The sequence below is a fragment of the Zootoca vivipara genome, chromosome 1, assembly GCF_963506605.1.
Source record: "Zootoca vivipara chromosome 1, rZooViv1.1, whole genome shotgun sequence".
Taxonomy (NCBI): Eukaryota; Metazoa; Chordata; class Lepidosauria; order Squamata; family Lacertidae; genus Zootoca; species Zootoca vivipara.
Window position 1 is genome coordinate 110,558,736 of NC_083276.1, and position 24,898 is coordinate 110,583,633.

At 40.3% G+C, this 24,898-nt stretch overlaps 2 protein-coding genes across 3 annotated transcripts in view; one reads left to right on the forward strand and one right to left on the reverse strand.

Moving 5' to 3' along the window:
- Positions 1 to 2,984: 2,984 nt before the first annotated feature.
- On the forward strand, positions 2,985 to 20,166 carry ZSWIM2 (zinc finger SWIM-type containing 2). Of its 2 annotated transcripts, none has more exons than XM_035133469.2 (9): positions 2,985 to 6,492; positions 8,087 to 8,163; positions 9,449 to 9,489; positions 9,841 to 10,054; positions 11,196 to 11,447; positions 14,675 to 14,759; positions 15,631 to 15,740; positions 16,147 to 16,294; positions 18,118 to 20,166. In XM_035133469.2, the coding sequence occupies exons 1-9, from the start codon at positions 6,349 to 6,351 to the stop codon at positions 18,607 to 18,609; spliced, it is 1,563 nt and encodes a 520-aa protein (XP_034989360.1). In that variant the 5' UTR covers positions 2,985 to 6,348; the 3' UTR covers positions 18,610 to 20,166. The 2 variants fall into 2 exon arrangements, with proteins under 2 accessions (XP_034989360.1, XP_060136378.1); XM_060280395.1 differs by having other exon boundaries at positions 2,985 to 6,426.
- The window catches only part of FAM171B (family with sequence similarity 171 member B), a 30,318-nt gene continuing 25,579 nt past the window's right edge, over positions 20,160 to 24,898 (reverse strand). Inside the window, exon 8 of the mRNA XM_035133458.2 lies at positions 20,160 to 24,779. Within this exon, the coding sequence (XP_034989349.2) occupies positions 23,453 to 24,779 (1,327 nt within the window). The 3' untranslated portion in view covers positions 20,160 to 23,452. The remainder of the gene's footprint in view (positions 24,780 to 24,898) is intronic.

Consider the following 24,898-nt stretch of genomic DNA (forward strand, 5'->3'; position numbering starts at 1 on the left):
TCCCCTAATACCAGGATTGATGTGAATCAGTTAAACCTGAGCTTGGTGGCATTTTGAAAAGCTTTTGGCATCGGGCATATTTGGCATCGGGCAATGGCAATGTGAAAACCTGACTTTTAGTCACAGAAATAGGAAGCTGACACACATTAAAAGGTAATTAGCATCCAAAGTACATGATGTATGCCAAGAATACTTCTGCCATGTGTCTTGGTCCATATTATTCCACATTATGATGAAATTACAATACATCAAAAGCACTTTAAAGATTAACGTATTTATTAATTGGTTAAGAAATTGCTACTATGTCACAGACCATAGGGTGTGTGAAATGTAATCTTCAATATGTGCGCCAATTAAGGGTTACACTTCATACACATAATGAATTGGGCTATGGACTGTGGTCCACAAAAACATACACAATAATTAGTGAGTTGTTAAGGTATCACAACACTCTTCATTGTTTTTTACTGCAACCTTCCAACATAGCTGCCCTTCTGAAAATTATGATAATTCAAGTAGTAATACTTAGCATTTACCATTTTGCCCATGTTATTAAACCCAATTTCACATCTAGAAAAATGGTTATTTGGCGCTTCCAAGCATTCATACGTGCAGAACAAACATGAGAATTTTGCTGTATGCCTCTTTTCTGTATTTGCCCAAGATTGATCTTGATGTTCATCTGCAGCTACTATTTTGCTACGAGTGTGATATGCTGTTGTGGCAGATGGTAACAGTCACATAGTTGTGTCCCACTTAGGAAAGTCCTGACATTCCCTTTAGTATACTGTAGCCTCACTAACTGTTTTAGTTGTTCCGCATTGACCCTGAAAAAAGTGAGTTGGTGTACTGATAGCAAATGGTTATCTTGAGTTCCTGTCTCCACTGTTGTGAAACCCTAATTCTGTGAGCTGCTTCATTAAAGTACAAACCCACAACTTTGATCAGGGATCTGATAACTATGTCTTTTCGTAAAGAGCCCTGAACCTGTAATATACCCTTCTTTAGTGTTCTTTAGTTTGAATCACTCTTCCTTAAAGTATTTAATACAGGAAGAGGAATAGTATGTGTTACTACAGCTCCATTGTAAGTTGTAATGAAAAACTATACCTGTTAATAATACAGTAAATTCTTTAGGATGTACGACAAAACTCTTATACTGTACTATTACCTTTCTAGATTGTTCCACGCTTTGTATATTTTTGGAAGAGTATGATGTTTCAAGAGGGAGATTCGTTCTGTGTTTTTGTTCTTTGTTTTGCATGCATCAAATTATTGATTGATCTGTTTTTCAGGAAACTAAACTAGCAAAAGAAGGAAACTTTTTTTGTAATTCCCAGAGTCATTTTAGATGTGGATATTTAAATGTATTCACTAGTCCTGTGCAAATATTAAATCTGGATCCATGATGAGGAACTGGGATTACACTGGTGTGACCTAGCCCCTTTGGGATACCTGCCCTATCTCTTCCTGACAATTGCTTGTTGAATGTTTGCATAGCAACTCACATTCCTAGACTCAGTGCATATAAGACAATCCATATGATCTGCACACCTCAAAATAAAGGTGCCAGGGTCACAAAGATCAGCTCTGCACATTCACCTCTGTGTGCAATGTACAAAGATCAGGTGGGAGCATGGGTGGGACATTGTAATCCTGATCCTCCTCTTGTATATATGGACTTAATCTCTATCCAGGGATACTGGAATATTTTGAGTATGATGTGATAATTTAGTCTTTAATTTGTGAATTGTCATGGCCTCAATCCAAAGAAAGTTGAGCAATGTGAAATGTTGGTGATGAAAGCCCATTGATTTCCGTTGAACCTGACAAAGGCTGTAATTCTGGGAGTAAATCCCATTAAAGTCTTGAGGCTTGCATCCATGTAGGATTTTACTGTAACCTGTCCTGAACTGAGTCCTATATGTGCTTGTGTCAGTATTGGAAAGCATGCTACCCAGGTAAGTCAGTTTGGTATTCTCTCGTACATGGGACTACACAGAAACCACAGAGATTGCTTACCTGCACTGTTTTTCTTTGAGTTGCCCTCTGCAGTCTTCTTCCTTGCTGCAGGTGCTGTTGTTGGCCTGCTCTTGCTCTGGTGCTTTCCTATATAGCCACTTTGGTTATTCTGTGGAACTGAGCAGAAAAGTGGGAACCATGTCCCTTTTTGCATACTGAGGGTTGGGAATAGGCTTCCCAGCAAAACCTAACTCTAAAATGTTCTGAATGTTGCTCTGTGGTTGGCAGAACCCGTATGTGTAACTGCACAGATGACCATTCAAAGAACCACAGTTCCAGGGAAGCAACCCGTCTTTCACCCCATCAGAGAATGGGAAACACATGGTTAATTAACATGGAATTTTTGGTCACAGCACACATAGAATGGAGGAAAGGGTAGCACGCAGGTGGAATGTGTCGGCACGAAGCTCATATGTATCTTGGATTAATAAACTGATACATGCTGTATACAAACCAATGAGAACCTGATATGAATGTGGATTTTTTTGCATATAATTTTAATTAAGCCAGTGATGAAAGGTAAGCCCCTCGGCTGTATCACATAAAATAATTCCTACCTCCAGCTCAAGCAAGTAGAGTGTCAAATTGTATGTTATGATTGTTCCATTGAAAGGCAAGCAGCCTGATGACACGAATCAGGTTGCTCTATCTTCTCCAGTCTGTTTATTTACACTCCAAAAACTGAGAGATGGCCACTAGAACCGGTGGTTGGTTGCAGCATTGGCTCTTCAGATACACCATGTCTATGTGTGTCTGTATCTCACAGTATAAAATGTTTGTGTTCATCAGCATTCTGAAGATACATAAAACATGCTGTCCTAAACCTTTGCACTAATATATTGCAATAGTTGAGAAAAGAATTGCTTGGTTTAAAATTTTGCAACATTCAGAGCATGTTTGTAGCAGAACTTGGAATGGTTTTCACTTAGTATATATAGCCCCTTTTGCATATACCTCTGTAAAGTTGTATAGAAAAGGAAATATATGTTCATTTTGGTATGTTTTCTTAAATGTATTTTTAAAAATATGATTAACTTACAACAGCCTTTACCGACTCTTGTGTCTTCCACATGTTTTGGACTACAGCTCCCATCAGCTCCACCAGACGGTGCTGCTTGGGGTTGGTGGGAGTTGCAAGTCCAAAATAACTGGAGGGCTCCAGGTTGGCATAGACTAATGAACAGTATCCTGAACTGGAGTACCTGGTCAACACTGTGATGACTGTTAACCTTCATAGGGTAACATAGTCACTGATGTGTTGAAACAGATGGATTTGGGGAATAACAAAATAGCTCTGTGTTGCCTGAAGTGAGCGATGGAAACTCATTGTTTTGGAAATTTTTGTAGTTTGTAATTCTCACCTAGGAAGGACACATGGAAATGTGAGTGCTTGGTATGGAACATGCAACTTGTATATTAAAAGTATTTTGAGAAGCTAAATGCTGTATTCATATTTTATTAAGTGACTGTTTCACTGTTGTCATATTACATTACTTATTGTCTTTAATAGTCTTGAACACAAAGCTAGAATCACATATTTGGCCAGACAGTGAGCTTTTATATGTAATGTGGCACATAATATGTGGATCCGGCCTTGCCTTCAAGAATGTTAACCACAATAAGTACAGGACTCAAGAGCATGTACAGTTCAACTATCCTTTCCAGCTTTGATGTGCGTTACTGTCCATCCACTCTGTAAAAGAGTTGGCATTTCTGTGCTTCTGATTCCCTGTTCTCAAGTGTGGGTTTCTCAGACAACATCTAATGCCTTGCAAAATGCATCTGTAATACAATAACCATTTACCTGGGAACAGGTCCAATTGGAACTCATTGGAATTTATCATAGGCATGCATAAGATTGATATTCTGGGTGCCTCCTGACTGCTATATTGGATTAGTTGGCAGAAACATAAATGAGTTAAGCATCATATAGCTAGAGCTCAAAAAATACAAAAAGAGATTATAGAAGGTTTTACTTCCTGAGAAGTAGTTATAAACTAATCAAAGAATCTCTAAGCAGTGCACATAGAAGAATTTAAAACAATTATCAAATTCAGGTGCAATTAAAGTGGATTTGGAGCTCTTGCACAACACACTTCTCTGAAAGATCACACTTTTGCGATAAGGAAAGTGGTGACAAAATGCAATAGAACATACGGGGTGACACTTGGTTTGTGTGCAAAGTAGCTGCACTAAGGGAGAGGAAGGAGGTATAGACATGGGGCGACAGTGAACACAGGTGGAGAGTGGAGCTGTAGAATAGAAGCGAGAAGTGGCTTCAGAATTGGGTCAGGAAAGAGTTTAGTTAGTAGTTGCATGAGGTGGCAAAAGGAAGCTCCAGGGGGTAATGTGAGGGAGAATGGCAAGCAGAGGAAGCTGGGGGACACCCCAAGTAAGTGTCATATACATTGGTACCTCGGGTTACAAACACCTTGGGTTACAAACTCCGCTAACCTTGGGTTAAGAACTTTGTCCCAGGATGAGAACAGAAATTGTGCTGAGACAGCGGGAGGCTCCATTAGCTAAAGTGCTACCTCAAGTTAAGAACAGTTTCAGGTTAAAAACAGACCTCTGGAATGAATTATGGTAAGTTCATAACCCTAGGTACCACTGTATTAGCAATCAAATGTTACAAGCGCCATTGCTTATGGAAATGGCAACACCTGAACAGAAGGGGTTGGTATGGTATCAGCAGACGGGAACCACGTTTCCAGAAGTACAAACAACTTTTAAAAAATTATATGGATGTAAAGGGAGGAACCTCTGAAACAGCCAAAGAGGACCAAAAATGCTCACTGAGTACAAAATGCTGCCTGACTCTTGGGGAGGGCAAAAGGGGAATGGATTGAAGCATCCTGAACAGGAGCCCTCCACACGGCAACTGTTAAGCTGCAGATCCTGCTTGTCATGCCTAATAGCCAATCATTGATAGACCTACCGTCCATTTATTTGTCTAAAATCCTATTTTAAAACTGCCTAATCCAGTGGTCATTGCCAGATCTTTGGGGAGTGATTTGCATACATCAATTATTCTTCGTGTGCTGAAGTACTTTCTTTTGATACGTGTGTTTCTTTTATTTCTGGTGTGACTGCTCAGTCACAGATTGTTTTGAAAGAAAACTAGTGTTACTTCTGAAGAAGTGTGCATGCACACGAAAGCTCATACCAAAATAAAAACTTAGTTGGTCTTTAAGGTGCTACTGAAGGAATTTTTTTTTAGTGTTATGTAGTTAGTAACAAGCTTCCAGTTAGTTTGTAAAAGTAATATTTATTTTAAGGCAAGAACAGCGTGAAAGTTTGTGTTGGGTAAAAATGGAAACTCACCCCAAGTCCCTTTAATTAGCGCGTGATGATGTCATTAGGAAAACACACCTTCACAGTCTTATATTTGATACCGGGACACACTGATACAAAAACTGGTAATATAATTAAATTGCAAGACCACATAGCTGAAATACGAAACTACCTGAGGGATTTGAGTTTGATTTTGGGGGGGGGGGGTTCCTCCGTTTTTAGCTTTATTGGGTGTAAAAATACTAATACAGTTTTAGCAAACCCTTTGATTTCCACTTTAGCCCCCCTAGCTTTATTTGCTGCGTTTATATTTCTGAAGTGCTGAAACTCCTTAAACACTAGGATTAGAATGCAATACATGCACTGAACTAAAGGAGCAACTAGGCCGTTTCTCTTTGCACTGCCTGGGCTTCTCGACAGCAGCATGATGGAAATCTGTATAATGTGCTTTCTTAAAGGAAAACCACACATACCGGTATCCGAATCTACTATGTATTTTATTTGTGTGTGTGTGTGTGTGTGTTATATGTGTGTGTGTATTTTATTATGTATTGTATAAAATACTTTACGGAGAAGGGAGTGAGTGAAGATCTACATCGGGAATAAGGGAGGAATAAAACGGTACCATCGGGGGTCTGCTACCCCTTCGGACTCCACCTTCGTGGGTGGGCCGGCCCTGGCAGCATCCCTTGGGAGGACAGGGCGGGGCCCCCATAGCTTTCCTCCCCATCCGCCTCCGTGGGAACCATCCGCGTGCCTCCTTGCTCCCAAACGAGGACTCCTTTTCCTCCCTCGGTTCGCGGGCGCAACGCGGCCTCCCAAAGAGAGGTCGAAGGGAGGAGGCGGAGGAGGAGGAGGAACACCTGGCTTCCTACGGTATCACTCCACACACCGCCCCGCCAGCAGACGCATTAACGGCGCAGGCGCGAGGCGCGCGCTGCTCCTTCCCGTCTCCATGGTAACCAGCCTGAGGCGGCCGGCCGTTGACGGTTTTTTTTTTTAAATGAGAGGCGGTTGGGCTCGACGCCTCCTATGTCGCGGAGGCGTCTCTCGGTCCCCCCGGAGCTGAGCCGGCGGCAGGACCAGGCGCTGAGCGGGACCATGCGCCTGGTGAGGGAGTTGGGGCCCACCGCTTTCGTCCTGCAGGAGGAAGAGCAGCGGGCGGCGGAGCACAGGGTAGGGCGGCTGAGAGGCGGAGGAAGAGGGAAGCCCTTTCCTCCCCTCACCTGAAGGCTTACTCGGGAGCAGCGAGGGAAGTGGGAGAGCCGAAGCCTCTCTTGTGAAGATCTCTGGCTAGACCAGGTCGTCTGTGCCACCGCTCCCTTCTCCATCCCATAATCTCTCCCACCCACAGCATGTCTGTAAAGCACATTTTCACTGCTTTTAACAGTCCCGACTTATTCCCACCCCCACCCCCCTAGAATCATGGGAATTCTAGAGGGGGTGGCATTAAGTTGTTGTTTTCATCTTTATTATGTAGTCTGTGGTTTTATATCTTCATTTTATTCTGTCAACCGCCCTGAGCTCCCCCGGGGTATAGGGCGGTATATAAATTAAATAAACTGCCCCTCACAGCAGCTATAATGCCAAACAACATAGCTCATACCTTCCAACATTTTCCAGTGAAAATAAGGGATGCCATGTTATTCCATAGTAGTCATTTTATTATTTATACCCCGCCCATCTGACTGAGTTGCCCCAGCCACTCTGGGCTGCTTCCAAAATAGACAAAAACATAACATTAAAAAAACTTCCCTATACAGGGCTGCCTTTGGATTTCTTCTAAAGGTTGTAGAGTTACTTATTTCCTTGGCTCGGGGGTCACGTAACTCTGTAACCTCCAATATTTTTCTAATGAAAATAGTGACGTCCTAAGGAAAAGGGGGACGCGTTATAATCCTGTCTCAAGGCTATTTCTGCTCTGCAAGCCCTTTTTTCACTTCAGTAGCTAGACACACTGTTCAGGCACAATATCAGTCTCTCCATACCCATAGTAGGGCAATGGCACAAATCTTGTATTGTGAACTCTAGTCTTGAATCAGATTTCTTGATATGAGTGACTTAAAGAGCTCGCAAAATAAAAATAGCATTTGCATTTCCCCAATTAATCATATTCTGGTTTCCTAGCACTTGAGTAAGCTCAAGCCCCGCTTTTTGAAGCTTTTCGATAATTAGATAAAAGCTTAGCTACAAAGCACCAAATATAAATCCCATAATTACAGCATTACAAGATGTAATGCTAGCAAGAAATGAGACGTGATTTCACAGCTACCTCTTCAGTGCTGACAGAGCAAAGACCAGCATAAACTAGCCCCAATCTAAAAATGGAAATCTGCATGTGAGAAACCACATACGGAAAACATTTCTGGATATGCTTCACTTGTACAAAAGCAGTAAAACCTATGTGTCCAGCATCAAAAATGTTTTAAGTTGTGCTTTTTAAAGCACCCCCCCATATAATTTTAGCATCCATTCCAATGCTCTAATCGCCTAAAGAATCCAATTCCAATTTTCTTACTCCTGTTTCAGCAGGTGATTGGTGTCGACAGCACAAACTACGTATCCTGAAGGTTCACATTCAGACAGCCATCAACCCGTTAGTTTGTAAACTAAGGACTATTTTTAAAGATGTGTAAATAAAGTACAGGAAGAATAGCAAGATTTTAGTAAATACTCAGCTATAGCATCACCTCCCACCTTTGCCTTTATCTTCATTGTATCATTTTTGTATTACAATTTCTAAACGTGTTCTTTGTTGCTTTGCTGTAAGGTTTTTCTGGGGAATCCTCACTCGTGCAGCTGTTCAATATTTGTGAAAGAAAAGGATCTTTGTAAACATATCTGCTGGTAAATTGGTTTGTAAAACAAAGTTATACAAATGATGTTATGATAGATTTGGTTTACACAATTGCACAAGGATAATTATTTGGCTTTAAAGAAATCAGATAGCTATTCTGACAGAACGAGACTGGGTGAAAGCAGAAAGGCCTCAAAAAAGGAGGGAAAGGGGGTTATGAAATGTAGCAAGGACCAAAATGTTAATGAAGAGGAAGTAATGCAGAGGGATGAGAAGTTGAAGAGGGAAAGGGAATGTGAAAAAATCATGTCTACTATTCCAAGTACACCTAAATAGATTTATTGAATTGAAATCAGAGAATTAATGTTGAGTAAAAGACCTGTTGTATAAGTCATCAAAATGTTCAGACATTTAGCCAGGAAATGCTTTGGGGAGCCCAAAACATACATATATATGGCAGTGTTGCTGTTAGGTCAGGTTGTGACCCACCATGGGTTGCAATCCATCAGTCAAAGACCAATGCTGCAGTGACTATAAGATATAGTAGCTAAGTCAAGTTTGAATTTTTTCTCTATCATAAACTCATGAAAACCTTAGGCAAGACACATTCAGCCTCACCTCCACCATCCCTGCATCTGCAATACATGGATAACACTCCATTGTCTTATATTTTTGAAGTATTAAATGGTATATAAAAGATATGTATTTCTGTGAGGATTATAAGACAATGTGAAGTACTTAAATATGTGAAAGCTCTATACCAGGAATGGGGAAGCTTTGTCCCTCCAGATTCCAGCTCCCATCAGTCCCAGCCAGTATGGTCAATGGTCAGGGATGATGGGAGTGAATAGAACAATATCTGGATAGCCAAAAGTTCCATGTCTTTGCCTATATTGATGTAATTATTAAGTAAACATAGTAATATTTGAGAATTATTAAGAGGTAGAAAAAGAAGAGTAAATGATAGCAAACCATAATTGTACAGAGGCCTGGTTTTCACATCATGGTAAGCCAAATTATGGCTTACTGGGGACTGCTAACCGTGAGCCCAGGTTCAGATGACACTCTCATGCACTGCAGGAGTAAAGAACTCCTGCCAGAGCCATGCACACTGCATAGCACCCACAGCCCCGGGCACCCACAATTGTGGGACCAAGCTGGCACTCCTGCCTTACTGCGATGTAAAAGCCAGGCTACTGTCATAGTCAAATTTGGTAAAGATGGGCTGCATCTTAAGGATTATTACATTTCTAAATTAAAATTTGATTAGGCAGCTTTTGTTACAGTGTCAGGTTACTGGATAGCTGTGTTCTTTTTTTGCTTTTTTATTTTTAGGTTATTGTTGAAAAAATTCAAACTTCCCAGAGACCATGAATGTAAGTACTAACCTCATATTTTTATTCCACCGTTGTACATAAAATGCTAATTTTTCATTTTTCATTAGTTCACTTTTTGGTGGTCAGTTTATGGCAGAAATGATAGCATAGAGTCTGATCTTCTGATTGACTCATCATACGCATCACAAGCAATATTTCCAAAATAACTTCATTCCGTCATTCAACCCCACACCGATTTTTTCACTAGAATCTGATTTCTAGTGAGAGACCATTTGTTTTATATAAAAGGGTATGGGGTGAGTTACTACTTCATTGACAACATCTGATTCACTTGGAAAACAACCAGAATTATATTTTATCAGACATTTTCATTGTTGAACTTTTCTACAGGGGCTCTACAGTTGGGTCTTGTGGAAAGAGAAATTAACCAAGTGCTTCAGGGTCTACAAGTTGCTCCCCAACCAAAGGTATCTGCTAATTCTACCAAGGAGCAGCAAACAGCTGATGATGGGTACATTAAACAAAAGCAAATTGATGATGAGGATGTGTGCCCTATTTGCCAGGACAAACTGCTGAAGAGAATGCTTCCTGTCACTTACTGCAGGTGAGTCACCGCCATAGCTGCCAAGTTTTCGCTTTTCTCGCGAGAAAGCCTATTCAGCATAAGGGAAAATACCTGTAAAAAAGGGATAACTTGGCAGCTATGGTCACCGCTGCTGTTTAAGAAGGCTAAATAATTATGACACAGTATCTCCATAAATGTTTTGATTGGACTACGTTATCTGAAGGCTATAAAGTCTAGAATAATTGTGTTGTTAGGATTTGTTTGGTAGTGTTTTCTTTAATACTTTGGAGTCATATCTTGAGCTTTTTTATGTACTATTTTTATTATTGAGCTATTATTATTATTATTATTATTATTATTATTATTATTATTATTATTATTATTTTATGGTTAAGGTTGGTTTTCATGTAAGGCTAATGTATAGTTTAGCATAGGTGCAAAAGCTAGAAAGAGCCCAAGCAAAGCTTTGGGGTCACATCATCTCCTTTCTCCTCATCTCCTTCTGTTATGTGACTTTGAGAAAAAAATCACTTGCATTTAGCTTTGCTTTCAAGAATCTTGGCTTATTGTTTCATATACACCAGAGTTTGTGGTTTTAAAGAAGCTCTGTTTAGTTAAACATATCAGCTTCAAAACACAGCTAGGCAAGTGGAGAGGAAGGGAAACAAGGGTTGTGACAACCTACAAGATCACCCTCAGCAGCAAGCAGACATAATTATTTAACATTAAAACAAACAGCAGAAGTGACTCATTTTTTAAATCAGCAATCTATTTGTAAATTTCCGTCTTTGTACCTGGATTTTAAACATTTAGCTTTTTTAAAAAATTTAGTTACACTAAGAGCATTTTTAATATTGTAAACCCAGCTGTCAATAAATGAACCAGATTCCTCTCAATCTTTGTGATAGCCCTATGTCATTTCTTCCCTTCCATGTAAGATAAACTGGGTTTAAAAAAACCACTTTAAACCTTTTATGATGATCACAGATAATTATGTTAGAACATGTTACACAATTTTGTCAGAGACAGCAGGGTATGTACTATTAAGCTGTGAGACATTTCCTTGTTATGCTTATGAATCTAGACTACTGTAGATTTGTAACAGCTTTCATAGTTTCATAGAACTTTTTGTATGTGAGTTTTCTTGAGAAGGATAAATAATATAGTTAATTTTCTATAGGTTTGGTTGTGGCAACAACATACACATAGTATGTATGAAGATCTGGGCTGATCATCAGATAGAGTTAGAGAAAGATTCTTTGGTGAAGTGTCCCCTGTGTAGGGAAGATTTTGCACCGTTGAAACTTATATTGGAAGAATTCAGAAACAGCAAAAGACTCATCACTGTAGCAGAGAAGCAGCATCTTGACAAACATCTTGGAATCCCTTGCAATAATTGCAGGGTATGTCCCATTGAAGGCAATTGTTACAAGTAAGCATTTTCTAGTACAGTATTCTCGTACAGCCCTACACCCTCATTTGTGAGCTTGTGGTACTTGTAACTTTTCCTCAGTCAGAAATGAAAGAAAATTTATATGAACAGGCACACCCTTTGAGATTAATATTTTGTAGGGATATAGCTGTTATTTTTATGGTTATTAACCCTTTGATTTTCTACTAAATTATGTCAGTAGGTGTTTCTGCTCTTCTAAATTTATTTGTTGGATTTATATACTACCATTTTTGCCAAGGCATCCAAGGCAGTTTACAATGTTACAATACTAAAATAAATACATTATATAAAATGTAAAAAGATAGAGGCCACTCAGGCCAGCAGGGAGCTGATGGTAAAGTTCCCTGGCTTGGGCTCCCTCGCTTTTTCCTTCCTTCAGAAAATATATTTTGTTAGTACCTAGTCTAAACACAGTAAGGTATATATTCCATTGAACAAAGCAGACACATTCATACATAATTCTAAGTCATGGTTTGTTTATCCTAATTGTAGCTTGTTTGAATATTTGAGCCCACATTGGTTGGGGGGGGGGCAACAAACCATGATTTGAAACCATGTTTTGCTTTTGAATCTTGGCTTGTTTTGACCATGGTGTATTGTTACATCTGAACTCAGGATCCTGGGCTTACTGTATTCTTGTTTGTAATGGTGCCCTACCCACTAAGAAGTGTGAAGCAAAAGTGACTGGAAAAAAGGCCCACGCACTAGGCTAAGCAACTTCTGGCACCTTTCCAGAATAACCCTCTCCTCATTCTGCTTGGCAACAGATTCCTTTCCCTGCCCTAGCATCTAGCTATGAATTTCAAGCAAGTACACCTAGCTTTGCAGAAGATGTAAATTTAAAGAATGCATTGCTACTTTACTAACAGCTATGCAGGACTCCGTGAAAAAAAAACAACTTAAATTTTAGCTGGCTACCGTGATTTTCTACCTAATTAAAGTAGCAAAATAATAATGTCCTTTTCTACTTGACATGAAAATTTTCCATGGCAAAACAAGCCATGGTTTCTTTGCTTGTCTGTAAGACTGACCATGGCTTATTCAACAAACCATGGTTAAAACAAGCCATAGTTTAGTGTTATGTGCATACATGGCAAGTAAGTCTTGTTTTCCAGTAAACATGCATAGGTTAGTTGCTGTTAACAGAGGGGAAAAAACTGTTTGTATCATTGAAGTAAAGTTCATAGTTACTTGTATGTATCTTGGGTTATATTTCAATACAATAAAACCTTCCTCGCATTGGTAACTATTCTTACATGAGAGATTTCTGTTTGATTGCAGCTGCTTTCCCTCCAGTCTCTAATATAGTGGAAACTGACTTGAATACATAATTTAAAACATTTATATACAAGTATTCAAACAAAAAAAGATACAGTAATAGTCAAATTCAATAAAGGTTTTCTCCAATAAATCAAGAGTAGCAAACATGGCATTTAAAATACTATGAGAAAAAAAGACTGTTGCCCCCCTAGTGTCCATTGAGAATAATATCCTGATTTGCTCTGCATATGTAAATAAGGACAAGCTGCATTTTCTTCCACATGTCTCTGATGCTAAGGTGGCCTAATGTGCTACCTTAGACAGCGCTATGCTTTGAAATAGGAGTCTTTTTAGAGGTTTTAATTCTGACATTTCCTGGCATTGTGGTACAGTGGTGCCTCGCTAGACGAATGCCCTGCTAGACAAATTTTTCGCTAGATGAATGGGTTTTGTGATCGGAGGTTGCCTCGCAAGACGACGAGGTTTTCTATGGCTGCCGCTTCGTCTTGCGAAGCGTGGCCATAAAAACCTCCGATCACAAAACCTACAGGGTATTCCTCTAGCGAAAGGGGAACCAGCTGTAGCGTGGGAAGAAGGCAAAGGAAGATGACCTGTCAGTGCCTGTCAGCTGATCTTCCTTTGCCTTCTTCTTCCCGCGCTGCAGCTGGTTCCCCTTTGTGTTCCGCTGGTCTCTGCCGGTTGCCGCGAGCAGTGAGGGTGCCGGCAGAGACCAGCGGAACACAAAGCCGCCTCACCCGACAGAGCCAGCATTTGATGGGGCTTCCGAACCAGATGCCGGCTCTGTCGGGCGGGGGGGGGGAGAGGAACGAATGGAGAGAAAGCTGCCCTTTCTCTTCCTTCGTTCCTCTCCCCCTGCCGCCGACAGCAAGGACGGATCCCGGGTTTTGGAGACTCCGAACCCTGGGATCTGTGCACACTCAGCAGCAGGGGGAGAGGAACGAAGGAAGAGAAAGCAGCCCTTTCTCTTCCTTCGTTCCTCTCCCCCTGCCACCGACAGCAAGGACAGATCCCGGGTTTCGGAGACTCCGAACCCCGGCATCTGTGCACGCTCAGCAGCAGGGGGAGAGGAACGAAGGAAGAGAAAGCTGCCCTTTCTCTTCCTTCGTTCCTCTTCCCCTGCCGCCGACAGCAAGGAGCTTTTCACTTTCGCACCATCGCGTTTTGGCTTTTCGCCGCCTGCCTGCCTTCCCTGAGCAAGTGCCCTTTCCCGAGCCAAGCGGCCACTGCACTTCAGCTCGGGGACTGCTGTCGGCAGCGGCACTTGCTCTCTTGGCTCAGGGAAGGCAGCCAGGCAGACGGCAACAGCCCAGCAAGGGTCCGAGGCTGTTGCCGCCTGTCTGCCTGCCTGCCTTCCGCGAGCCAAGTGAGCAAGCATCGCCACTGCCGCCAGTCCCCCGGAGCCCATAGGAATGCATTAATTAACTTTTAATGCGTTCCTATGGGAAATGGTGCCTCACAAGACGAATTTTTCGTAGGATGAATTGACCGTCGGAACGAATTAAATTCATTTAGCGAGGTACCTCTGTATAGTATAGGCCAGTATTTCTTCACCTGACCTGCTCAACTCTTTAGGGACAGGCAGTTTTTATCAAATGAAGCCTGGCATAATGTGCTTTGAAAGGTTAGTTTTGAACACTAAAATAGAAAGCAAGGGTTCTTCAGTTTTCAAAAAGACATGTGCTCTCACATTTTATAGATAAGATTCAGAACCATCAAAATACTTCCAGCTAGCTTAAATTATTTTACTTTCTCACCTACAAAAGTAAATGTAATACAGGCTTGTATGTAGCATACAGCTTGTGTTTTAGTAGAGTGTTCCATACAAAAGTGCTGATAAATTCAACATTAATCAGTTTTATTTTAAGATATGCTTATTTGTGAAATAAGGAAACTGCTGAAAATTTTGTTTGCCTCATTGTTCCAAGGTGCACCGAATGTAGTGAATATCACCTATGCCATGGATGTTTTAGAAGATTTTGTCATCCTTCACATAGCTTTGCTTTTCGTGAGGTACAGTACAACCCCTTTCAAATTTTTCTTAATTCAGGAATTGAATCAGCAAACATTTTACAGGGAACCGGTAATTGTATATAAATAATCTCTGTGGAACAAAAATGAGCATTTCTGAAGGTCTTTTGACACAAGAAATTTTGACCCAAGGATCAAAATAAAGAGTAAGGATGCAATCCTAAAACATTTACTAAGGTTAAGGGAATAAGGATATGTTTACAATACTGCTTACTTTGCACCCGGTGTGCTCGCACTGCTAATTTTTGAAGCCACATTCACACTATGCTCACTACAGTCCATACTGAGCATGTAGTTTCTTGACAAATACTGCTGTTTGAAGCTGGGTCGATAAAAAGGCTTCAGTCTGATTAGAAAACTGGATGTAGAATAAGCAGTAATCCGAACATACCCTAACAAAGGACCTTGCTGCATTTCAAGCCGCTAATGTGTCCATACACTTCACCTCATTGAGCATAGCAGGATTTACTTGCATGTGAATTGACTCTCAATTGCTTTTCTATCCTAACCAATATTGCTGGGGGAATCTGTAACCCTGCAGCTATTGTTGGACTACAGCTCCCCATCATCTTTGATCATTGACCATGCTGGGTGTGAGTTACAGTTCAACAACATCTGGAGGGTCACAGGTTCACCAAGCCTACTATATTTTTCCTTTGAATAAAACCTTTGACTATGTGCTGCTGTGATGCACAATCTAATTTCAAGGAATTTCTTGTAGGATATCTGTTGAAAAAACCTGTGCTTCCGTAGTTCTTAAGACTGAAGGGGTGTGTGCCATTTTTCTGCTGTCAGTGACTTTGAAGTAATGAATTACTGCTTAGCTTTCATTAGCTCTTTACCCATTCTCTAGAAAAGGAATCAGAGATGGAGGTCAGTTGAACCAGTAACACAACTATCAACATCAGAAAATCTGCAGAACTTTAATCCAGAGAATTCTAAAGAGGAAAAACACGGGGATAAGTAAGATGTAACTCATTTGAATCATTTTAAATTAAAATAAATGAAACTTAAGCAGCTGGCAAGGACCATGGCCAATCCAAGCTGCTACTGCTGAGAAGGTGTCTGTCTGGTGGGAGAGGGCTCAGCCAGTACTGGCAGGATGCAGGAGTGGCGGCAGTGGCGGTAGTTACTCTCCAGGCAAAAGGCTGTGCCCACCTGCAGTAAAGAACATGAGCTGCCAAAGTGGAAAAGCTTGGGCAGCTTTTTAGGGCCCTGGCTAGACTGGAAAGGGGTGATCCTGGCAAGTCTTGGCTATATGCAGTTTTGTGTATGTACACTCCAAGTTACAACATTGATTTTGTTTCGCTTATTTCTAAGACTTAGTGCAACTAAAGATAAATGTTTGGGTGTTGTTGTTTTGGTACAGCTGCATACCAGAGGGTATAATAAACTCATTACCTACTGTGCTGGTTGGAAAATGCAGCAGTTTACTTGATCCAGGCTTGCAATGTAGACTCTGCTTGAAGATCTTTCGCCTTGGCCAAATGACAAGATTCTTGCCGTGTAATCACAAGGTAAATAAAAGATACAGCTGCCCAGCTTTCTCCCCCAAACTCTTATTGTCATATGCCACCCAATGTTACTTCAGATACAATGCTTTTAAGCAGAGACCATGCACACATTCAGGAATTCACACACACATTCCTGCATTGCAGGAGGTTGAACTAGATGACCCTCAGGGTCCCTTCCAACTCTACAATTCTAGGTGTGAGTCAAGAAGTGTTTACTAAGGTTGTGAAACAAGAAAAAGACTTGGTGTAGACTTCATGTTTGGGTGCCAAATTCAGCCCCCCTGCCCAGTCCTTGACACATTCCGTAGTCAATATTCCTCACTATTCCTGCGTTCCACCTCCTGTCCTTGAACTGTGATAATGTCTCCTGCTTGTTGGTATGTGTGTATGTGCAGATATGTCTGATGTTTGCGTGGCTGGAGTATGGCCTACTGTACAAAGGGAAGAATCATATCACTAGCTCCACTCACTTTTTCTGCTGGCCCTGCCCACACTTGCAAGCAGTTCCTGGAAAGTTGCTTATGAGGGGCTGTGGCTCTCAGACTAAAAAGGTTTTCTCGAATAGAACTAAAGACCAGCAGCTGTCATACCATAGCCATTTCTCCTGTTTTTAGGAACCAAGCTTTCCCCATTGGTATATAATTTGCTAACTGGAGTGTTATAACAGGCTACATTATTGTTCTACTAGTTGTGTTTTTTAAGATTAGAAATATGATGCAGTGATTGAAACTTGTTCCAGCACATATGGTTCTAGTTCTCTCACGCACAACTCAGCACTACAGCACATGCATGACATGCAAATATGTTTATGGGTTCTTCACTGGCATCTCCACTTAAAGGATCTCAGGTATTGAGGCTGGGAAAGATATGTGCCTGAGGCTTTGGTGAGGTGCATAGCTGCCAAGTTCTCCCTTTTTTTAAGGGAAATTCCCTTATGCTGAATAGGCTACCTCGTGAGAAAAGGGAAAACTTGGCTGCTATGGTGAGCTGCTGCCAGAGTATGCAATGCTGAGTAAATGAATCAGTCTTCAGACTCAGTATAAGTCAGCTTGAGATGTCCATTTTTTAAACTAGTGTAGCTTATTGCTGTCCAATTTTTAACCAAGTCTTTTATTTGTATTATATTTTATACCAATTCATATGGCCCTCTTCAATAAACAGTTGCACTGGGCAGCATTCAACAAAACAGTTCTGCTAGTGCAATGACTTTGCTGCACAGTGTAACTTCCCTACTCTGTCCTCTACCTGTACACCCTCTGAATTTGCTCTAGTGGATTGGAGAAACCACCGTAGCAGATTTAGCAGGGTACACGGGGGTATGTGGGGATAGGAGAGGGTGGGGAAGCTATATTATGCAGTTAAAAGTCATTGTGCTAGCTTAGTTCAAATCCATCCATTGCTATGTTTATAATAAATACGCTCTATAGATTTATTGATAGAATGGAAAATAGAGTACTGTAACTGGAGAGCTCTAGCCTGTAATCGAAGAGATGTTAGCAATGGATTTCAGAGAGCATTGGTTCAGTCATGGAATTTGTCTCAGTTAAGAGCACCATGGCTATTTTATTGATTTACAACAGTTTATACCATTTGAGCAAATGCATTTCTCACAGTATATTAGTGTGCTTGGCCTAATGCTCCCAAGATAAGTAGGTTTGGATCAGTATTATTCTAATGAAACCTTTTAAGTTGCTTCCGATTTTCTCTAAACTGGAAGGAGAATCCGACCTCTTTGCAAAGAATTTGTAGATGCTAAATACCCTTTTGTCAATAAATAGTATTTTGGTGGATAAGTACTGATATATATTATGTGTTTGTTTTTATAGTTCCATAGAAAATGCATTGACCATTGGTTGCACAAAGAAAATGCCTGCCCTATTGACGGACACATTGTGTATAATCCATTAACCTGGGAGAATGTACGAAGCAAAGGCGAAGTAACCCCAATTATGTCTCAAGCAAAGAATAAGTTTACAAAGCAGGATGTGCAGGAGCTTTTTATACCAGGGACAGGATTGCTTGTCAAGCAAGTGAAACCTGGCTATGTTCTTGAGAAGTCTCAAAGTCATATTCAAGTGTGTTGTAAGAAGAAAAATAATTCAGAATGTGAACAGAGTCTAACACGGAATGGCTTCAGCTATACTTGTACAAGAAGCTCTGCTTCTAGCCAGCACAGTACTCAGACAATCAGAAATTTGAAGTTTTCTAGATATGCTAAGGGTTTGTCTCTTATTCCAAAGCCTTGTGCTGATGTGTTGACACAGGAAGGAATTGGCACTGCCTTGAGAGGTTTATCTATAACTCGAAGTGCCTTTTAAATTTCCATTCTGTGCACATTTACTTGGGAGTAAGCCCCAGTGAACTCAGTAGGACTTACTTCTGAGTAAATGTTTATAGGTTCAGGATGCAAGTTTAATATATTTCAAAAGAACTATTTGAATTTATTATATTCTTTTTCGCTCCTATCTCATATCAGGAGCAATCTCTGCAAAATAGCCACTTGGCTTAAATCAGTACTTCATCTTATAGCAAATTATGTCTGGCAACATTATGCCTGCACAAGTCATATACATCCATATTGTTTCTGTTAAACATGATGAGAAAAAAAATCTGTTAATGTATAAAGCAGTAAGACATAAATTTGCCATTTAAAATTTGACTAATACAAAATATTTTCATTTGATCCTGCATATCAAAAATTAGGAAGTCATGTGCACAAATGACTGCTGTGCATGTTTTCCCTCCTGATTTAGCAGCTGGAAGTGCAGGTATGTGCCATTTTTAAAAAGTTTTGAAACACCATATAGCAGCTACTCATGGGGGCAAAACAGAGTTGAGGTTTTTCCCTCTCTCAGGTTTTTACTTTTAAAAAGTTTACATATGTGCTGTGTTGAATTGGAGCCACTACTTCTATAGCACTTCGTTTTATGCAAGTACTCAGAAATATGTATAGTGGATGAATGAACTAAGAACTACACCATGTTGAACCAGGAAGTTTCAAGCAAAGGTTCAGAGCATATCATAAGGAGCCTGAAATTGCAAGAGAAGAGGTATTAATGAAGAATTCCTTAATTTTGATCCCCTTGCCTTGGTTTGTCTCAGATGAGATTGCTTTGCAAAATTTTAGGAATGTTGTAAGTAGCTGCTAGATAACATTCCTAGGAATGGAAGCCAAGCTTAGCATATCTGCTGCTTTGTTAATTTATATTTGTTTTAATTATGGTAATACAGCTCATTTATTGGGCAATGCTTATTTCAAGCAAGTATACACAGAACCTAATGTGCATCCTTTAAATTTGTACCTATGCATGAAGTCCCTAAAGTGATATAAAATCAGTTGATAAGAACATGGATCTTCTTTGTTCATAGAAGTGGAAAAATGAATTAAAATATTATCTTCCACAATGAAAGAACACCCAGCTTTATTTTGTAACATCAAGGGGGAAAAATATTAACTAACATGTCTCAATGCATCTTTTGGTTTTCATGGGGGGGGAAATACCATAAGGTTCCAGTTCTGTGTACGGCTACTTCAGAGCAAGCGCCACTGACTTCTTTATAAGCATGTGGGGGGGGGGGGTAGCTTTACATGAGAAATTAGCTTTTTTGTGAGAAGAGTGCATTGCTAGTGAAATAACAATGATGCATTATCATGTGAGTCCAGGAATTGTTTTTAAAAGGACCAAGAATCACAAAGGCTATCTTCACAAGTTTTTAAAATATTTTTATTATATTGCATGAACTCTTTTAACATCTTATAAATTTTAAGATACACTGTAGCAATAGATCATTAGTACCATAGCAGTTACACACACATGATATGCCACTCCCTGACAGAATAGAAAAATGAAGAAACTTTTTTATAAAAAAAAAAAAGATTGAGCTACAGGAGGTCATGAAATTGAAATGAGAATGAAATAGAATTCTAACTGTGTCTCAAAGAATTAACAAGTGGCAGTGACTGCTTGTTCTCAGTATTTACAGCTTATAAGTGATGGCCAGTATTGTCTTGGGAACACTTGGAACTAGTCTTCTGAGATGCTGTGTGGCTCAATACTGAAAACAGCTCTGCATGTTGAGTCCTCCTTTCCTCCCACGTTACATCCACTAAATTGTAGTTCATGCAGTTGCTGAGATCGGAGGAAACAATACAAGGCAGTTACTTTTGAAGAGCATCAGCTGAAAAAGGGGTACTTGCTCTTATTGGTGAGGCAGAAAAAGCAAGGACAGCTGGAGCTACAGTAAGCAGGAGAAAGATGTCTGAGATCAGTACTCCTGTATCAAGGACTCCTTTCAGTGGCAGCCACACAACTCTCATGTCTGGTTTCAGACTCTGTTCCCAATAATTGTAGCTCACAGAACTGGGTTCCTGATTCAATTTGTGCTCTTAGGCAACTATCTTATTACACTTACCCAAGTGTAAGTTTTCTTGAACTAAATAGGACTTACTACTGAGGAACCATGTGTAGGACAGCAATCTTGACATACGAAGAACAGATAAACTTCCCAACGGAACAGCTTATATGTAAAAATACTCGTTTTTTTTACAAAGACACGGCATTTGTTGAAGTACAATAAACTTGTGTAAACTTGTGCTTTAAAGTAGAAGAAATGTATCAGCAAGTGGAAAATGTACAAATATTTGACAAGTCTTTTATTATCTGTAAAGTTACTTTAAATTTCAGTTGGTAAAATGAATTGATATAAAATTTCAAAAATGCTAAGAATTATCAGAATTGCTTCAGAAATCTTAATTAATGAAAGGCTTTATTTGAAAGGGGTGGGATGGCTTCCGATGCTTACCAGCAATAATGCTTTTAATGTTTTTCAAAATATAAAAAAGTAAAAGTTAAAATAAGTTTTAAAATATTTTAATATTCCAAATGTTTAGAAAGTTCAGTACAACTAAACCCAACAAGTGTAAATGTCATAGAATTTGAGGGAAAACATTAATATTTTATAAGGCTGTAATCCTAACATTACTTGGATATAAATTCCATTTAAGTTACTTAGAATAATTTTTCTAAGAAAATGTGCTTAGGATAAGGTTGACATCTTGCTCTTGTTTTTTTTTGTGCATACTCCAAAATCAGTGACAGAGTTAATTGATATATAAGTGGTAGCTTTTTCTGAACGGTGCCAACAGAGTGCATGTTGTGTGGTGGTCACATGTTTGGGTACTCCATGTGCGTAGAAAACTTAAGAAATCTGAAAATGTTCAGCCTATCCTCCCTGACATGCATTTTTCTATGTACTTCTTTCCTGTATATATTTTCTTAGTTACATTTCATGCAATCATTTCTTTTGGTAACTCCCCCCCCCCTCAACTCTACAATAAATTCTACTCCAAGGATGGCTGTTGTCCTATAGGCCAGATCCACAGCTTACCTTCTTCATATTCAGAAACACCAACAGTTAGTGCTGAAATGTGTTCCTAGTACACAAATTAGGTTAGGATACACTTAGGGTGCATACAGACAAATATACTGTGAATGGTGAGCTAGGAGTGAGCTCAGGAGAATGCTGATCAGTTAGTTCCTGTGGTATCACCCACTCTGGCTTCCCAGAACTATTTTAAAAAATAATAAAACATATTGATTTTAAAATACACCAAAAGAAGGAACTTTCATGCTATGCTTTAAGAAACACAGCCCATCTGAACTATGGGAGAATAAAAGTCATACCAGCTTCTACATAAGTACACTGGCATATTGTTTGCACTGCATAAGTGGAAGGAAGCCAGCCTCACTATACAGGGAGAATGCTTGCTTTCACTGCTGATCTCAGATGAATCTTAACACCTTTAGGCCTTGAAGCTGGACATTTCTACTTGGAAGTAAGTTCCGCAGAAATTAACTGGATTTACTAGATAAATGTGTTTAGGGTTGCAGTGTTTGTTATTTTCCACAGAAACAGAGCAGAACCAAACAAGCTCAATACAGGTTCTCTTCCGATCTGTTTTCTGGAATAAGAGAACTCTCAATCATAGGAGGCTGCCTTACAGAGACAGATCATTGGGCCATTGAACTCATTACTGTCTATGCTGGTTGACCCTGGCCCTCCAGGACTTTAGAAAGGAGTATTACCCAATTTTAAGAACTCGCTGCACCATATGGTCCTTTCGCCTTCACTTTGTCATTTTGACAGGTTTGCTATCAGACTGGAGAATTTGCTTAATATAAAGACAGTTATGGACTGGCCCTACAAGGCCAATTTTCCCATGCAAGAAAGACATTGGCTAAATATATGGATAGGTTTATTCAAGAAATTTCAAATGGTTCTTTTGCACAATGGACTTGCAAGACTGGGACCACAGCAAAATAAAAAGGAGGCACGTCATCAAATTGCTTAAGTACTACTCTGTCTCATATCTCTTTTAAGGCTATTCAGTAGCACAGGGTTGTTTCTGGAAGAAATGTCTTCTACAAAGCCATCATTTTGGCCAAGTTCAAAATAATATGTATCTTGGACACTGAGGGGCACATTCTGCCCTAATGTACAAACCTAGTTGTTCTAAAAATGGAGCACAATTTGGCTCAATACATACTGGAGCAGCACATGAAAAGCAGAAGTCCGCATACTTGAAATACCATATCAATAAGTCCCTGAATTATTATTTTTGCCCCACGTATATACAGAGAACAATGCGGTGGAATGTTATACAAGGTATCAAAAAAGGCTCTGATGTTGCATTTTAGATGAAAAATGGCAGCTTTTATCTCGCTGCCTTGCAGGACATCTACATCAAACATTGTATGGTAAAATATCCGTATCAGACACCGATTGTTAAAAGTAAAATCTTGTTCACTCACTGTGTGCCTCTTCCCCATGGTGATGCAACCCAGCAGTGCTTCTTCCTTGTCAAATGTCCGATTCCAGAGCACACAATGAAGGTTGCATTCAGGCTTCTTCTGCAGCATGTGTGCGCACCCCAACAGAAGTATCTCAGCACATTTTAAAAATCAGAAGCTTTCTTCAAGTAATTGCTGAAAAGCAAGAAGAGCTGGTTTGCACTCTTAGGAAGGTGTAACCTCTACGAATTGAGAAATTGAATGTTACCGGATTCTGGTTGTCTCTTATAAACTGAACATTTACGTTTACAAATAAGACGCAAAGAGCCAAGGTGACACCAGACAGAGCAAAATGCAGACATCTGTAATTTTAATTTATTGGAATAAGAGGCCTCTCTTCTCTCTTCTTCCAGATGTTGGACTTGCTGTCTCTTTTAGTTAGAGGTGGCCTTCCCCGTTTCTTAGCTGGAGGAGGGCTAGCCTCATGGTCTTCCATTTCTTTCTTCTTAGGCACCTCTTGTGTGTGCTGCTCTATGACTGGATCAGTCCCCCCATCTGGCATGGGCTTCACAGTCTGATCTTCAGGGGTACAAACTGTGGTTCCACTTTCACTACTACTGAGATCCAAGTCTTCCAGGTAAAGGACCTTAGAATGTTGCATGCTTTTGATGAAGGTTTTCTCCCTCTCCAGTTTCCGACTGGGATTATGCTCATTCATGTCCACCCCAGAGTCCAAGCTAGTATCGTTACTCTCTGTCTTCCTGCCCTTCTTGAGGTCTATGAATGAATGCCTCACCTGAGCTATTGGCTTGCCATCCAATGAAACAAACCATGCCCGTGGATGTGGAGATTGTTTTCCTTTTGAAAGCTCCAGCAAGGTTTGCTCTGAAATGCCTTGAAGTTCGGATGAAAATGGTGTCATGACCACAGCTTCGTTTAGCGTCCCTGGAACAGAAACTGACTCCAGCAAGCTATTGGTGTAGTGCCCCCAATTTGCAGCTTGAGGAGATAAGCCTTGTTGGCTATCTAACGCAGCTGATTCATCTCTGGAGGTTGGCACCTGGAGGTGAGAGTGCATGGGCATCTTGGGTAATGTCTGGGTATAACTTTCCCGACTCATTGGCTCCATCATTGGGCTATAGACTAATTGCCCCTTCCTTGGCAAAGTGGCAGACTTGGCAGTATGCAGCTGCTCTGGAGAATGGAACAGGTCAGATGTTTGAAGGATGGCAACAGGTTGGCTATAAAGATGCACCAATTGGTCTGGGAGGGGAGTGAGACCATATATTTCCTCATTCATCGAGAGGTAGTGGTTCCGTTCTTGCAAGTCTCTAGCAGGAGAAATGCTGCCACCAATATGTTTTGCTGGCTGTAAATGGCTCACTCCTATGCTAGGTTCCAAGGACTGGGGTGAGCTACAGTGAGAATTTTTGCTGGAGAACTGGTATGTAATACCTTCTGTGTAGATTTTGAAACTGTCGCGGCCTTTCCTCTCCTCCCCTTCAGCTGAAGCCCCTCTCTGGGGACTATAAGAGGATAATGTGGCTGAAAACAACTGAGACTTGTCATCTGGCTTCAGTGAGCCCTTGGAAATGCCAAGGTGATTTATGTGAGTTGTTGATGTTGTCTGGTCCTTTTTGGAGATATCCCGTTTTGTTGTATTTCTCCTCCTCTTTTTTGACTGACCACATGTATCCCTAAGGAAAAAAAGTGGGGAACCAATAATGTTAAAGCTCTACCTTGCCCACCAGCTGAAATCCTGACTGCAGTTAGGCTGACATCAATGGGATTTAAGCTACCTGTTCAGGAGAGCAGC

What these genes read in the sequence shown, in the direction of transcription:
- ZSWIM2 (XM_035133469.2), top strand. Translation starts at nt 6,349, where the DNA reads ATGTCGCGGAGGCGTCTCTCGGTCCCCCCGGAGCTGAGCCGGCGGCAG. An exon ending in CTTCCTGTCACTTACTGCAG is followed by an intron (nt 10,055 to 11,195) that starts GTGAGTCACCGC and finishes AATTTTCTATAG; the next exon opens with GTTTGGTTGTGGCAACAACA. An exon ending in TCTTGCCGTGTAATCACAAG is followed by an intron (nt 16,295 to 18,117) that starts GTAAATAAAAGA and finishes TTGTTTTTATAG; the next exon opens with TTCCATAGAAAATGCATTGA.